General features: G+C 39.7%; 1 protein-coding gene across 1 annotated transcript; it reads right to left on the bottom strand.

The window, feature by feature from the left end:
- Positions 1–2,710: 2,710 nt before the first annotated feature.
- On the bottom strand, positions 2,711–3,274 carry LOC138892933 (uncharacterized). The gene has a single exon (XM_070176690.1). The coding sequence runs from the start codon at positions 3,272–3,274 to the stop codon at positions 2,711–2,713; it is 564 nt and encodes a 187-aa protein (XP_070032791.1).
- Positions 3,275–16,877: the final 13,603 nt, after the last annotated feature.

The raw sequence follows: 16,877 nt of genomic DNA, 5'->3' as shown, positions 1-16,877 counted from the left end.
TCTCGGACGGCATCCCGAATCAACATATGATGTGGTCCCAAATGAAGTCTATCACTTCTTTTTCTCTGACTTTCTCCCAAGCCTGTGCTTTAACCCATTTAGAGAAATAATCAGTCATAAACAAAATAAACTGAGCTTTACCCGGGGGCCGATGGAAGGGGGCCGACGATGTCCATTCCCCACTTCCTGAAAAGCCATGGAGATAGGACCGAGTGGAGTAGCTCCCCAAGCTGATGAATCATGGGCGCATGCCTTTGGCATTTGTCGCATTTTCGTACGAACTCCCTTGCATCCTTGCCCATATCGGTCCAATAATATCCTGCTCTGATTACTTTGTGGACCAGCGAATCGGCACCGGAATGATTTCCACAAGTGCCTTCGTGAATTTCCCGTAGGATGTAATCGGTATCTCTCGGTCCAAAACATATTGCCAATGGTCCATTGAACACCCTTCTAAACAAAGTTCTGTCTTTGGACAGGGTGAACCGTGCTGCCTTTATAAACATAGCTCTCGATTCCTTTGGATATGATGGAAGCTCCTCGTTCTTGAAGTATTCTATATATTTGTTTCTCCACTCCCAGGTTAGACTCATGGAGTTTATTTTGGCGTGACCTTCTTCGATCACCGATCTTATGAGTTGTACGACATTCTCCGAGTTGAGTTCGTCATCTTCGACCGAAGAACCTAAGTTTGCAAGGGCGTCGGCCTCTTTGTTCTGTTCTCAGGGTACATATTGTAAAGTCCATTCCTTAAATCGATGTAGAGTCACCTGTAATTTGTCTAAATACCTCTGCATTCAATCTTCTCAGACTTCAAAAATCCTGTTAACTTGGTTTACCACGAGGAGGGAATCACACTTAGCATCTACGACCTTTGCTCCCAAGCTTCTAGCTAGTTCGAGATCTGTAATCATGGCCTCATACTCGGCCTCATTGTTAGTAAATTTTGTAGTTCTGATAGACTGTCTAACTACATTATCTGTGGGCAATTTTAATACGATGCCTAGTCCGGACCCCTTTGCATTTGAGGCTCTGTCCGTAAAGAGGGTCCAGACTCCCGGATTGGTACCCAATTTTATCAGTAGTTCTTTTTCAATCTCACGTACGAAGGCCGACGTAAAGTCAGCCACGAGGTCTGCCAAGATTTGAGATTTGATAGCAGTTCGGGGTCGGTACTCAATATCGTACCCGCTGATTTCTATAGCCCATTTGGCCAATCGACCCGAAAGCTCGGGTTTGTGCAAAATACTTCGAAGAGGATAAGTTGTTACAATATGTATCAGATGACATTGGAAATATGGTTTTAGTTTCCTAGAGGCGCTTATTAAAGCGAGCGCTAATTTTTCTAAGTGTGGATACCTAGTTTCGGCCTCGCCTAAGGTCTGACTGACATAATAAATAGGGAATTGCGTACCTTATTCTTCTCGAACCATAACTCTACTTACCGCTATCTCCGAGATAGCTAAGTACAAGTAAAGCTGGTCGGCCACTTTAGGAGTATGAAGGAGAGGGGGGCTCGACAAATACCACTTCAGTTCCTTCAAAGCCTGCTGGCATTCAGGAGTTCATGCAAAGTTGCTTTTCTTCTTAAGTAGTCAGAAAAAATAGTGGCTCCTATTTAAGGATCTCAAATTGAATCGTCCTAGGGCAGCTATCCGTCCCGTTAGTCTCTGCATGACCTTTACATTATCTACTATCGTTATGTCCTCGATAGTTTTGATTTTATCGGGGTTGATCTCGATTTCTTGATTGGATACCATGAAACCAAGAAACTTGCCCGAGCCAACCCTGAATGCATATTTTTCGAGGTTGAGCTTCATATTGTACTCCCTCAGTATGTCGAAAGTTTCCTGCAAATGCTTTAAATGGTCCTCTACTCGTAGGGACTTAACTAACATGTCATCAATATAAACCTCTATTGATTTTCCTATTTGTTTTTCGAACATTCAGTTTACTAGGCGTTGATAAGTTGCACGAGCATTTTTCAGACCGAATGGAATTAGGTTATAACAGTAGGTACCGTACTTAGTGATAAACGAGGTCTTTTCTTAATCTTTCGGGTTCATCTGTATCTGGTTGTACCCGGAGTAGGCTTCGAGAAAATTGAGAGTCTCGTGGCCGGCCGTGGCATCGATCATACGATCGATATTAGGCAAAAGAAAAGAATCCTTAGGGCATGCTTTATTCAGGTCTTTATAATCTATACACATGCTAAGTTTGTTTCCCTTCTTAGAGACTACCACCACATTTGCTAGCCATTCGGGGTATTTTACTTCTCGAATGGATCCTATTTTAAGAAGTTTGGTTACCTCGTCTTTAATGAAGGCTTGTTTGACCTCGGACTTGGGCCTTCTTTTTTGCTTTACTGGATGGAATTTTGGATCCAAGCTCAGTCTATGAGTGGTTATTTTCGGTGAGATCCCTGTCATGTCAAGATGGGACCAAGCGAAACAGTTCATGTTAGCTATAAGAAATTGAATAAGCTTTTTCCTGAGCTCGGGATCTAACCCCGTGCCCAGGTATACCTTTCGCTCGGGCAGATGTTCGATTAGTGTGATTTGCTCCAGTTCTTCGACCATTGATTGGTAGCATCGGAATCATCGGGGACCACGAAGGATCGAGGGACCCCATAGTCATCTCTTCATCAGTCTTCTGATTCTCAAGTTAGGTCAAGGCTGACATTTGTGATTGCTATTTGGTATCACGTTCCTCATTCGAATCCAATCTCTTTGTCCATAAATAGTGAAGATATCAGAATCACTTCATCGACGTCAAACATCTCTTTTGCGGCTGGTTGTTCCCCGAAAACAGTTTGGATTCCCTCCGATATTAGGAATTTCAGAACCTGGTGAAGGGTCGAGAGCACTGCTCTCATGATGTGGATCCATGGCCTCCCGAATAGGGCGTTATATCTCATATCGCCTTCGATTACGTGGAACTTTGTTTCTTGGATAATCTCAGCCACATTTACTGGCAAGATTATCTTGCCCTTAGTTGTTTCACATGTCATATTAAATTCGTTCAGTACCAGGGTTGCGGGAATGACCTGGTCTTGTAGACCGAGTTGCTCTATGACCCTTGATCGAATGATGTTGGCCGAACTACATGGATCAATTAACATACGCTTAACTTGAGTTTTATTCATAAGTACAGATATTACCAGTACATCGTTATAGGGTTGCATGATTCCTTTCGCGTCTTTTTCATTAAAGGAAAGGGTTCCTTTAGGTGTGTAATCCTGAGTCCGAGATTGCTTCTTACATACAATCGACATCTTAGTGTGTTTAAGCACCGGCCCCTGGGGGACATCGATCCCTCCGATGATCATGTGGATGATGTGTTGTGGCTCTTCTTGTTCATTTTTTCTATTAAAATCTCTATTTTTGAAATGATTTTTGGCCTGGTCACTTAAAAATTCTCGAAGGTGCCCTTCATTGAATAACCAGGCTACCTCCTCTCACAACTGCATGCAGTCTTCAGTTCTGTGGCCATGGGTGCCATGATACTTGCACATTTGATTTGGATTTCTTTGGGCTGAATCGTACTACAGAGGTCGAGGCCACTTAGTATCTTTGATGCGTCCGATAGCCGACGCGATGGCAGATGTATCGATGTTGATGTTATATTCTGATAATTATGGTGCTTCTTTAGGTCCGATATGCCTATCGAACCAATTCTTATTCATCAGCCCCCGAGACCCCTGGCCTCGATCACTTCTCCTTTCACCTCATACGGAGTTGCGTGCAGGTTCTCTACCCCTACGAACTATGTTATACGACCGATATCGGTCCTTGTTTGACCTTGGTTCTCGGTCGATGTCCCTTTTAATAACGGACCCAGAACCCAACCGGTCGTCTTCAACTCTAATCTTCGATTGATATCTATTGTGTACATCAGCCCAGGCAATAGCCGGGTACTCGATCAAGTTCTGCTTCAACTGCCGTAAAGTCATCGAGCTTCGTTCGTTCAATCCTTGAATGAAAGCTTGAACAGCCCATTCGTCTGTGACCGGTGGTAGATCCATTTGCTCCATTTGGAAACGAGATACGAACTCTCTTAGCATTTCGTTATCTTTTTGCTTTACCTTGAAAAGGTCCGACTTCCTGGTCTCGACCTTTATGGATCCGGCATGTACTTTTATGAAAGAATCTGCAAGCATAGCAAAAGAATCGATAGAGTTAGGAGGTAAATTATGATACCATACCATTGCCCCCTTTGACAGGGTTTCCCCGAACTTTTTCAATAATACGTATTCGATCTCGTCGTCTTCTAGATCGTTCCCTTCAATGGCACATATGTAAGCGGTGACATATTTGTTGGGGTCAGTCGTCCCATTATATTTAGAAATTTCGGGCATGCGGCACTTCTTGGGGATCGGTTTGGGAGCCGCGCTTGGGGGGAAAGGTTTTTGTACGAATTTTTTGGAATTCAAGCCCTTCAATACCGGTGGTGTCCCCGGGATCTAATCAACCATGGAGTTATAAGTTTCTACTTTTTGTCGTTTGCTTCAATCCTCTTTTCTACTGACTCAATTCGTTTTGTTAATTCCTCGAGCATCCTAATGATTTCGGGATTAGTCCCCGATTCTTGTTCATTTGATCTTACTACAACTGGCCCCATTTTGTGGGTGACTTCTCGGGGTCGGCCGAGCTCGGTCCTGCTTGGTGCCTGGGTTTGGCTCTGCAACTGAGCTATTGCTACCTGTTGAGCTTGCAACATTTCAAAAATTATACGCAGGCTGATCCCCTCTTCTCCAACATTTTGGGTATTTTGAACTGCAGGTCGAGTTCCACCAAGAATGCTATTTTCGGGGTCGGAACATTGGTTCGCCTCGATGGCCACATGTGAATTAACGTCGATTGGATCTGCGGCCCGAGTTCCAATGGGATCAACAAGTGGCCTTTTATCCCCGGTCGTCAGATTGTTGTTCTCATTTTGAAGGCCGGCTTCGTTGTCGATAGGTAGGGCCATTAATTGAGAGTTCGTCGTTTTTAACCTGAAATCAAAGATACTTCCAAGAGCAAGTGTAAAATATTATGTTTTGCAGAGATTCGTACCAAATATCCACTGTTATCCTTAGCCCCACGGTGGGCGCCAAACTGTTTACCTGAAAAACGAATAGAGTTAAATTTTTACGTGGTTCTTAAGATACGTGGTATAACTTGGTACAAATCGGAAAGATAAGTAGAAATATATCGAATATTGACTGTAAAAAGGAATGAATATAAACCCAAATCGAGTAGAAAAAGATTTATAAATAAACGAGATAAATCAATACCAAAAGCCTAAAAAGGAAAAATATTAGCTAGATGATATGTAAATCTCAATAATTTCTGAATATGAAAGTGTATGAATATATGAATGAATCTGTGAATGAATCAAATTCCCTCCTGAATCAATGATAGCCTACTCCTAATATAGTGGGAAAATTCTACTTTGTATATAATTAAAAATACATAGTGGGAATCCCATGATAGTTTAATTAATATGCTTTTCCTTGATTTTCGCCGAGATTCTCTCCCCAAATGCGATTATAACGGCTCTTTTGTCCTTTGGCTCGAGCTCAAACTCGGTCGCTCTCGATCGTGATCGGCCTCTATTAGTTTGACCTCTATCTGGGCTCGATCTCGGTCTCGGCTGATTTCGGCCTCGATCGGTCTCTATTTGCTCGACTTTTATCTGGGCTCGATATCGATCTTGGCTGATCTCTACCTTGGTCGGTTTCTAGGGCTCGAACTCAACAGCCCGACTTCACTTCATAGCTCGGTAATGACGAACCTCGGTCCATCATGCCCCAATCTCGATTAATCACACGAAGGGCAAACTCGATTTTGACCGTATACAACTACATAATGGTGTTTGAAAAATTTTTGGTTTCTCTATTATCATCCTTCCTCTATCTGCACCTATTAATGGCCATCCGTTATCCTAATTAATTGCTAATCAATTATTTTATATGCTAAAGAATATTATCAACCTGTTAACTATAACGATTCGATTGGTCGTTTTGAGAATATTAGCTCCAATCCCCTATTTATTGCTCCATCTACTTCATTTTGTGGTTATGTGACTTGGCGAGGCGTTTGGTGTCAGGTTCGGGAGAGTTTCGGGGTGAAATGGGACACATAGTCTCTAAATTGGAAGTTTAAGTCGTAAAAGTTGACTGTAATTTGACTTGTGCGAAAACGACTTTAGAATGAAATTTTGGCAGTTCCAATAGCTTGGTATGGTAATTTGAGTCTTAGGAACGTGTCCGGATGTTGATTTGGATGTCCGTAGGTCATTTCGGCGTTAATTGGCTAAAGTTGGAAGATTTTTGGAAAGATTGACCGGGAGTGGAACTTTTGATATCGGGGCCAGATTTTGATTCCGGAAGTTGGAATAGGTCCGTAATATCAATTAAGACTTGTGTGCAAAATTTGGAGTTAATCGGAGTTGTTTTGGTATGAATCGGCGTTGGCTTCGAAATTCGGAAGTTCATAAGTTTTTAGGCTTGAATCGATGCTCGATCTGTGATTCTAGTATTGTTTGATGTGATTTGACGCTTCGAGCGTGTTTGTATGATGTTTTAGGAATTCTTGGTATGTTTGGTCGAGGTCCCGGGGGCCTCGGGTGAAGTTCGGACCATGTTCGACGCATTTCGGGTCTTTGAGAATATAGCTGAAGTGCTGGTTTTCTTCAACGCGTTTGCGAAGGTGTTCCCGCGTTCGCGTAGAGTAGTCTGAGATTTGCTAGAAGATTACCCTTCGTTTTCGCGAAGGAGGCCACACGTTCACTAAGGGACATGACCTTATGCACTGCGATCGCAGACTTGAATCCACATTCGTGAAGAGGAAAGGCAGCCTGGGTGGACTCTTGCGTTTGGTCTATGCGTTCGCGTAAATAGGCTTCACGATCGCGAATCTTGTGAATCATTTGCACCGCGTTCGCGGGTGGATCCTCGCGTTTGCATAAGAGGAAATCTTGGCGGTAGCATCTTTTTGCTTCGCGAACACGAGAAATTTTCCACGTTCGCGGAGAAGGAATTAACTGGGCAGTAGACTTAAATTCCAAAACGAGGGTTCATTCTCTTATTTCACATTTGGACTTTGAGAGCTCGTATTAAAGCGAGATTTTGAGGGATTTAAAGAGGAAGTCTTGGGGGTAAGGGTTCTTAACTCATTTTTTAATTAAATTTCACTATTATATCATTGATTCCATCATGTAATTAGATATTTGGGGTGGAAAATTGGGAAAAAAGTGTAGAAGTTCTTAGACCATATTTTTGGGTTTTGAAAGGCTAAATGATGTCGGATTTGGATAATTCTTATATTGTTCGACTCGATATCGAATGAGTGTTCGAATTTTATAATTTTGGTCGGGTTTTGAGACGTGGTCCCGGGTCGACTTTTTGGAGCAATTTTTCAATTCTTAACTAAGATCATTATTTCATTATTAAAATTAGTTTCATATAGTTATATTTATAGCATAAAATTGCTTTTGGCTAGATTCGAGCCGTTCGGAGTTGGAAAATCGAGGTAAAGATCTTCTAATTGATTGGTTGAGCGTGTTTTGAGGTAAGTGGCTTGTCTAACCTTGTGTGGGAGAAATTATCCTTAGGATTTAGTACTGTGGTGATAAATTGTGATATGTTAAGGCTGTGTACGCGAGGTGACGAGTGCGTACATGGGCTAAATGTTAAAATTCCGATTTTTGCTACGTAGTTTCTGTTTCATGCCTTAATTGAGTTACTTTAGCATGTTGTAGTCATCATGTTTAGACTAATTTCACGTGTCTACTTGCCTTATCTCCTATTTGCAACTTGTATCACATGTTTAGCTGAATTGCTTGCTTTTATTGATTTCCGTATTCCTTACTTAATTGTGGAACTCCTTACTTGAAATTGTTGTCCTTGAAATATCTTGTTGTTGAGTTTGGTGTTGAATTGCAAGGTCGTGGTTCTTTTGAAGAAAGGTGTAAGTTGTGAAATATCATTTACTTAGTTGTTGTGTCCTGGCTTTCATGTTATTGTTGAGGTGATTGTTTGGTTATTTGCACGAGGTTTCTATCGTGTTGTTGTTATTGTTGCACGAGGTTTCTGTCGTGCGGTTGTTATTGATGCATGAGGTTTCTGTCGTGCCGTTGTGATTATTGATATGCATACGGTGGTATAAGGTCTGGGTGTTGAAATGCATGCGGTGAGATAAGGTGACTTGATACGCGTGGCTAGTAGGGGAATTACTAGAAGCCATGCGGTGTGATAAGGTGGGCTAAAACGCGGGGTTCTATTTGTGATGACCCAAAATATTATCTTTAAATTTAATAATTAATTTCATGTTCTAAAACTTTGAAAAGCACTATACATCATTTCGCGACTTGCGTGCGCAGTTCATATAATTTTTCGGAAAGTTTTTATATGAAAATTTGATTAAAATGTGAAATAGAGCCTTAAAACTCAACTGAGTTGACTTTGATCAATATTTTGAGCAAACAGATTCGGATCAGTATTTTGATAGTTCCGATAGGTCCATATCGTGATTTGGGACTTGGGCGTATGCCCAGAATTTAATTTGGAGGTCCCTAGCTTAAATTATTGCCAGTTGGCGAAAACTATAAGCCTAAAGGCTTAAAGATTTCAAAGTTTGACCACAAATTGACTTTTATTGATATCGGGGTCGAATTCGAGTTCTGAAATTTTTCATAGGTCCATTATCTTATTTATGACTTGTCTGTCGAATTTGATGAGAAACTAAGTTGATTTGACGTGATTCGGAGGTTCGGTTGTGAAAATAGAAATTCTAAAGTTTTCTTAAAAATTTCATTCGATTTGGCATCCTATTCGTATCTAGGTGTTAAATTGGTGTTTTGATCACGCAAGCGAGTTCGTATGAGGTTATTGGACTTGTGTGCATGTTTGGGTTGGAGCCCCGAGGGCTCGGATGAATTTCGAATATGATACGGGTGGTTTGGAACTTAGAAAATCTGGTTTTTTAGCTTCAGCTGTCATCTGGTGCATGGTGCTTCGCGATCGCGAAGAGGAAATTGTGAGCCGTGATTTTTAACCTTCGCATTCGCTAAGATAGGCAAACGATCGCGGAAGGTTAGCTTCCAGTACACCGCGAACGCGAGGGCCAAGTTGCGTTCGCGTAGAAGGAATGAAGGCAGAAGCTGGGCACGCCATTTGTGCTACGCGATCGCACATGGCAGTACGCGATCGCGTAAGGCTGAGAAAATATTTTCCGCGATCGCATGACCATTTACGCGATTGCGTAGAGTTAGAAATTTGGGCAGCTAAAATATGCTTCGCGATCGCAAAGAATTATTCGCGATCGCGAAGAGTAAAATGGACTTGGGTAGAGATAGTTCTACGCGATCGCGAACGAATTCTCGCGATCGCGATGAGTAAAAATCTGGACAACAGAACTTAAGTTCTGGAAATTGAAATTCATCCCATTTTCTACCATTTTCGATTTTGAGCTCGGATAAGACGATTTTTCAAGCGATTTTCACGAAAACACATTGGGGTAAGTGTTACTTATTCTATATTGATTATATTTCATGATTTCATACTCATTTATATCATGAATTCGTGAATTTATGGAAGAAAAATCAGATTTTTATAAAATCTTCCAAAAATATAAAATTGAGATTTGAAGGTCAATCCGGTGTCGGAATTCGATAATTTTTGTATGGTTGAACTCGTATCGGAACGAGTGTTCGGATTTCGTAAGTTTTTTTGAGATTCGAGACGTGGGTTCCACTGATGATTTTTGAGATAAATTTTGGATTTTAATCCGAAAAATTAGTAAATTCATATGGAATTAATTCCTACAATTTGTATTGAATATATTGAATTGTTTATGACTAGATTTGAGGATTTCAGACACTAATTCGCGAGGCAAGGGTGTATTAAAAACTTGAATTTGGTTGCGAAGCGAGGTAAGTGTCGTGGTTAACCTTGACTTGAGGGAATAGAACCCTTGAATTATTTGCTATGTGAATTTCATGTGTAACGATGTATAGGCAAGGTGACAGGTGCCTATACTTTGTCAAATTTATTATTTGCTTAATTATTTAAATATCTTAAATTATTTTAAAACACGAATTAATCATTATAATAATTGTTTCACTCATATTCCTTGTCAAATATTAATTCTTGAATTCCTGCAATGATTGGTACATGCTTATTTGATTTATGTGTCTTAATTGCTACTTGACATTTAGCATATTAAATATTAAACTGCCTATTTCTTCCTGATTTCCACAATTAATTGCTACCTATCATTGTTTGTTTCATAATTAAATTATAATTATTGTATACCTTGATGCTTAATAATTTTTCATTGAACGTGGTATTTATTGGAGTATTTTTATTACATTTAAGAGTTGTAAAAATATATGGGGGATCGGGTTGCACGCCGTAACAGATTTATTTAAAGTTTATATGGGGGATCGGGTTGTACGCCGTAACAGATTTATTTAAAGTTTATACTGGGGGATCGGGTTGCACACCGCAATAGATTTATTTAAAGTTTATATTGGGGGAACGGGTTGCACGCCGCAATGGAAACAAGTTGAGGGATTGTGACTGCTGAATTGACTTCAAGTATTGATATTATTTACCGATCTTACTACTATTCCTGTTATTATTATTATTATTATTATTATTATTATTGTGTACAGGTTAATGTAAGCGACCTGCCTTAGCCTCATCACTATTTCGTCGAGGTTAGGCTCGGCACTTACCAGTACATGGGGTCGGTTGTATTGATACTACACTCTGCAGTTCTTGTGCAAATTTCGGAGTTGGTCCCAGCGGCGTACTGTAGATTTGCTCGGATACAGCTACCAGTGGAGACTTGAGGTATAACTGCACAACGTTCGCAGTTCTGAAGTCCCCTTCTATATTATCTCAGATGTGTATTATATTTCAAACAGCTTGAATTTTATTGAGCCCTTTATTTGTATTATTCTAGAAGCTCGTGCACTTGTGACTCCAGTTCTGGGATGGTGTTTAGATATCACGATTATTATAGATTATTCACTTCATTTCAGATTTTATTTCCGCATTTATTTTCTTGTTATTAATTAATTTAAAATTTGTTAAAATGGCTAATTATATTCTAACGTTGGCTTGCCTAGCAAGTGAAATGTTAGGCGCCATCACGGTCCCGAAGGTGAGAATTTCGGGTCGTGACACTATTTAAAAAAAATAATTTTCAAAACTAAATGTAAAGACTCGCGCGGTGATAAAAGAAAAGTGAGCGATTTTATGATTTGGGACTACGAGATTGTACCTCGAGAGTGCCCCTGTTGATCTTCCTTATTTGCTGTATTATTGGTTGTTGTTTCCTTAACATGTAAAATTCTTCTTTTCCTTTCGTGTTGAATTAGCTTTCCTTGATTTCGTGTTGTTACTTTCCGTAAATTCCTTATTGTTTCACTTCCCTGTTATTTCATTATGGCATTATATTATCTGTCTTGTTTCTTATTATCTCCTGTAGGGCATTAACCTGACCTCGTTACTACTCTACCGAGGTTAGGCTTGGCACTTACTGGGTACCGTTGTGGTGTACTCATACTACGCTTCTACATATATTTTTGTGCAGATCTAGGTACATCCTATCAGCCTCAATATTAGTGCACTGTGTTGCTGCTTTGGAGACTTCAAAGCACACCTGCCCGCGTCCGCAGGCCTAGGAGTCCCCTTCTATCCTGTTATTTTCTTGTTCCTTTATATTTTTGTAGACGGTGATGTATAGGAGCATTCCGTACTATATCTAGAGCTTGTGACTTATACTTCATCGGGTTTTGGGAGATGTACATGTTGGGTTACAGATTTACTTTATATATATAGTTGTGGATGTTTTGAGATTTAAATTATTATTATTATTATTTCGGTTATTCCGTATGTTTTGTTAGGCTTACCTAGTCTTAGAGACTAGGTACCGTCACAACATCCTACGGAGAGAAATTGTGATCGTGACACTAACGAAATTATATAAATGGACTTATAAATCAACAGTACGTATATAACCATCACCATTAGAAAAAACAACAAAGGAAAGTTGCACATCTTATCATGTAAGTTTATTTTTCTTTGTTAGTTCTTATGAGTATTCATACTGTATACTCTTGTTTATTCAAATTCTTAATGCGCAATACTCTCCACTATTATTAATCATTTTGCTGCGATAAATGAATAGAAAATTAAGTTCTTCTACTGAGATTAACGGTAATAAAAAGCTGCAAAAATATTGGATCATCACTGAAGATGATAGCAACCTTTCTTCCTCCCAGAAACTACTAAGGAATTAAGAATGAGGACGTTTTTAATTTTGAGTCATATTATAGTGGGAACTGCTTTAGGCTTATATCTATAGGACTACTTTCTTTCTTTTTTCTAATATTTGTTGCCTATGACAGTCGATATTGGAACTATTAATAAAGTGTTGTATTTTTTTATGAAGTACAATAAAATCAAACTACAATATCTAATGATTATGCTATATTTCATGACACAGTTATATTTATACAATTTAATTAATATTTATTTATGTCAATTAAATTCATAGATGAAAGGACTAACAATTTAAAATCAAACAAAGAAGATAAAGGATACATGTACGTGTAATCATGATTTGTATACATCAGTTAAATATTTCAGCGACTATCTATATCACAAATAATTGCTACTTCTATGTAGGTATACATCACGAAGTTGACGATGATCTACTACTCATCCTAAGGAATGCATATATTGATCGAATTTTTGTACAACTTTTACAAAATATTACTCTCATTCGACAATAATTTCTGGATATATATGCGGCTGTAAAATGGTGGAGACTGCAGTTTTCGGAAAAAAAAAAAACTTTAAAACATAACACATTTGTAACCATAACCAACACTTGAATTATATATATATATATATATATATATATATATATATATATATATATATATATATATATGTTGTTGACATACAAAAAGAAGGAATTACTGTCAAGTTAACTACTTGATATATTATAAGAATTGCATAATTGAAGTCGTTCTAATGTTACTTTGAAGTTCATTTGGTAGCAATTTTTCAGAATGATGTGCCATGCAATGATAACAAATATCGGTTGAATATGAGACATCATTCATCAATTTGAGAGTTTGTATTTTCTCTCTTCAACTTTTGTGCAACTTATCGCACACTTACTATAATATTTTAAAATATTTATACTAATTAACGTCTGTTAACTAGTCTAACTTAAAAGAGCAAGATGGAGGTTTTACCCGGTAAAAACATAACTCTACCGGGTCTTTAATTTTAAGAATCAAAGTGTCGCTTAGTTATAGTTAAGTGTTTAAAAGTGTGTATATAAAATATATGTATTGCATTCATTAAATTGATGTAAACACTTAGTGCAAACAAATTTTTATGATTTTACCCTTTACGTTTGTTTATCCTAAAAAATTAGTAACAATTAAATTTATATGCGGTTTAAAGAATATGTGAATTAATTCAATACGAATAGTCTAAGAACAATAAGTAATTAAGTTAAAGATAAAATAAAAGATCAAGCCAATCGTAATGTGATGATCAAGCATGATCTTAGGTTGAACAGTGGGATTCGTCCTTGATCGGACTCTCGATACAAGCTCGGTGGCGAATAAAGAAGAGACCAAATGAAGAACACTTTGAATAATAGCTAGAAGACAAAAATAAACTTTTATTTCTTTGATTTGCATGTCACAATGTGTCAAAATAAAAGAAACCTTCCCCTTTATATAGTAGAAAATTTTCAGTTCTAGTCCTAGTACAGGTCTAAATAAGGTAAACAATCTCCTCTTTCTGGTAAATGTCGATCTGCAATTGATATTGGACGGGATTCGCGTCGTAATATCCGGTTGAGGGCGAATATTACGGTTGATCCCTACTCGTCATGCATAACCGTTCTCTGTATATCACCGTGCCCAATCCCAGTTACATCGTTCACTCCTCCCGGGTTCCGATACGAGGGATCCTTCGGTCTCATTTGTAGTCGTAAAACGCTTCTCTTTTGTTTCCTCATGAGTGAATCGGGAAAAACTCTTCCACCAATTTTATCCATATACAGATAGTCCCCTCCTCGAATAGCAGATTTATCGAAGCGATGGAAAATGATGAATTAACCCCGGTTCCTTCTCCCGTACGCCACAACCAAGCTGACGGGTCAGTGAAATGCCCCATCAGTCATGTCGTTCGGACTTCAGACACGTGTCAGCCGCCGGTTGACTGTCCCCGAATACAAAATGTCACGCGTTGATTACCCCTTCTCAATAAACACTTCGGTCCCTTTTTTACTTTTGTACTTTCTGATTCTAGAGCTCCTTAATTTACCTTCGAACTCTTCACTTATTCTTAACACATTGAAACTGTCATACATTGTTTCTTAGACCTTCATATATTTATCTCCCCATCTTCAAATCTTCATATTCCATCTTCAAATCTTCAAATCTGACCTTCATACCTTCATCCTAGTCTTCAAATCCTCATTCTCACCTTCAAATCTTCATATTTTCCAGAATTCGATAGCGAAGACTTCAAAATCTATGTCTCAACAGACTGTCTCTTCAACTTCTAACCCGGCCATGGATGCCGAAGTGGTCGTGCCTGAGGTGGCCCCGGAACCTCCCATGAGGAGCTTCATCCCCGATGGCTTCTCCATTGAGAACGACTTCAAAGCTGAGAAAGCCTCCGATCAATAGGACCGAGGCGAGGGGGTATGGAGGTACATATGCTCCGTTATCGAGGATACACTCCCTACAGTTCGGGAGGACCAAAATTGGGAGGGAACTGAAGTGGTCGTCCGTGGTCCCGATGAGGACATTACCACTCATGTGGAAGAGTATCTAAGTGTTTACACTTGCCCCTTCACACTCTATAATCCTTAGCTTTTGCAAAAGGTATGGCGTCTGCTTTGGGCAAAACCACCCGTCCTTTTGGAGGATCGTAATTCTCCTCCTCCATTTTGTCAACAACACCGAAGCACCTCAATCTACCATCGACCACCTGCTTCGTCTCTACAGTCCCCAAGTTTTTCGGGAGGGGGGGGGAGGGGTTGATCAAGCTCGTTTATCGAGCAAGTAAAGCTTTATTCTCAAGTATCGATGAAGATCGGGATCAAGGCTGGCAGGGGAGATTTGTTCGTGTGAAAATCGAAGATCTCATCCCCCCCCCCCCCAAATTTCTGTCGTTCCACAAAAAGTGGAAATCAGCCCGTAAGTTATTTTTCTTCCTGAGTACTTGGAATTTCTTTTGGTCCTTTTTCTTATTTCCTGCTCCTCCCATCGTACAGTGGTCGCCCAAGTTCCCAACGCAATCCCTCGCTTCAAGGAGTGGATCGAAGGGATCTGCAAACAAAGGTCGAATTTTGAGTGTGAATGACGCAAACTTTCAAAGGGCAAGTGGGAGGCCCGTTCCCATGGTGAGTGCCCCTCCCGAACAAGTCTTCTTTCATACTCAATCTTTATTTCTGGTGCGTAGGGATTTTGATTCCTTGGTATCCGATAGCAATTTTCATGTCTTCAAGTAGTCTATGTATTTGTTTCTCCAATACCAAGCCAAACTTGTTGATTTTACCTCGGCGTGACCTTCTTCTACCATCGAGTTCATCAATTGTACCACTGCCCCCGAGTCAAATTCATCTGAGTCGACAGACGACCCCAAGTTGGCCAGTGCATCGGCCTCACTATTCTGATCCCGAGGTACGTCTTGTAGAGTCCATTCCTTGAATTGGTGTAAGGTCACCTGCAAATTGTCCAAGTACCTCCGCATCCGTTCCTCTTTTACTTCAAACGTTTCGTTGACTTAATTTACGATGATGAGGGAGTCATATTTGTCTTCAAACACTTTGGCCCCCAGGATCTTAGATAGTTTTAGACCTGCAATCATAGCCTCATACTCGGCTTCATTATTAGTCAATTTCACAGTTCTAATAAATTGTCTAATTACGTTACCCGTAGGTGATTTCAATACGATACTGAGCCCGGACTCCTTCGCGTTGGATGCATCGTCTATGAATAGGGTCTAGATCCCCGAGTTAATACCTGAAGTGAGTAGTAACTCTTTTTTGACCTCGAGTATCAAGGTCGGTGTGAAGTAGGCCACAAAGTCCACCAAAATCTGAGATTTTATGGTGGTCCAGGGCTTATTCTCGATATCATACCCGCTAATTTCTATGGACCATTTGGCCAATCGGCCTGAGAGCTCGGATTTATGTATGACATTCCTTAGTGGATAGGAGGTCACAACACATATGGGGTGACATTGAAAGTACAGTTTTAATTTCCTAGAAGCGCTTAGCAAGGTGAGCGCTAATTTTTCTAGGTGAAGATACCTTGTTTCGGCATCGCTTAGGGTTCTACTAACATAATAAGTAAGAAATTGTGTACCCTCTTCTTCTCGGACCAGGACACCGCTTACCGCCACCTCAGAAATCGCCAAGTTGAGGTATAACTATTTGTCTGCCTTCAGAGTGTGTTGATATTGCCCAAACTCACACCACTAATTTAGGTTGCGAGGCGGTCGATGCAATAATAAAAATCCAAATCGAGTCGGGGTCGATTCCACAGGGAGCTTGGTGTGGGATTAGGTATATACCTAGTGTGAATGTATGACGTGCCTAAGATTATACTTCCATATTTTCAATTGTTGTTTCTACTTCTACTTTTATGCTAATGCTTGTAACTGTAATGCTAAGAGACAATGTTTTTGATTTTGGTTGTTTTTCAAGTTATAGAAGATCTAGGGTTGCGACTTCCGCCTAGTTGGTTACCTAACGGATTTAGAGCTTTAGGGCATGTTTGGTTGATCGGGATAAAATATAGCAATCAAACGCAATTACTCACTCTATACCTCTTGATAG

This window comes from Nicotiana tomentosiformis, chromosome 5 (assembly GCF_000390325.3).
Source record: "Nicotiana tomentosiformis chromosome 5, ASM39032v3, whole genome shotgun sequence".
NCBI classification, from domain to species: Eukaryota; Viridiplantae; Streptophyta; class Magnoliopsida; order Solanales; family Solanaceae; genus Nicotiana; species Nicotiana tomentosiformis.
This window is presented reverse-complemented; position numbering and strand designations above follow the sequence as displayed.

Coding starts and splice junctions, on each gene's coding strand:
- LOC138892933 (XM_070176690.1), bottom strand. CDS start 3,274: ATGTCGATTGTATGTAAGAAGCAATCTCGGACTCAGGATTACACACCT.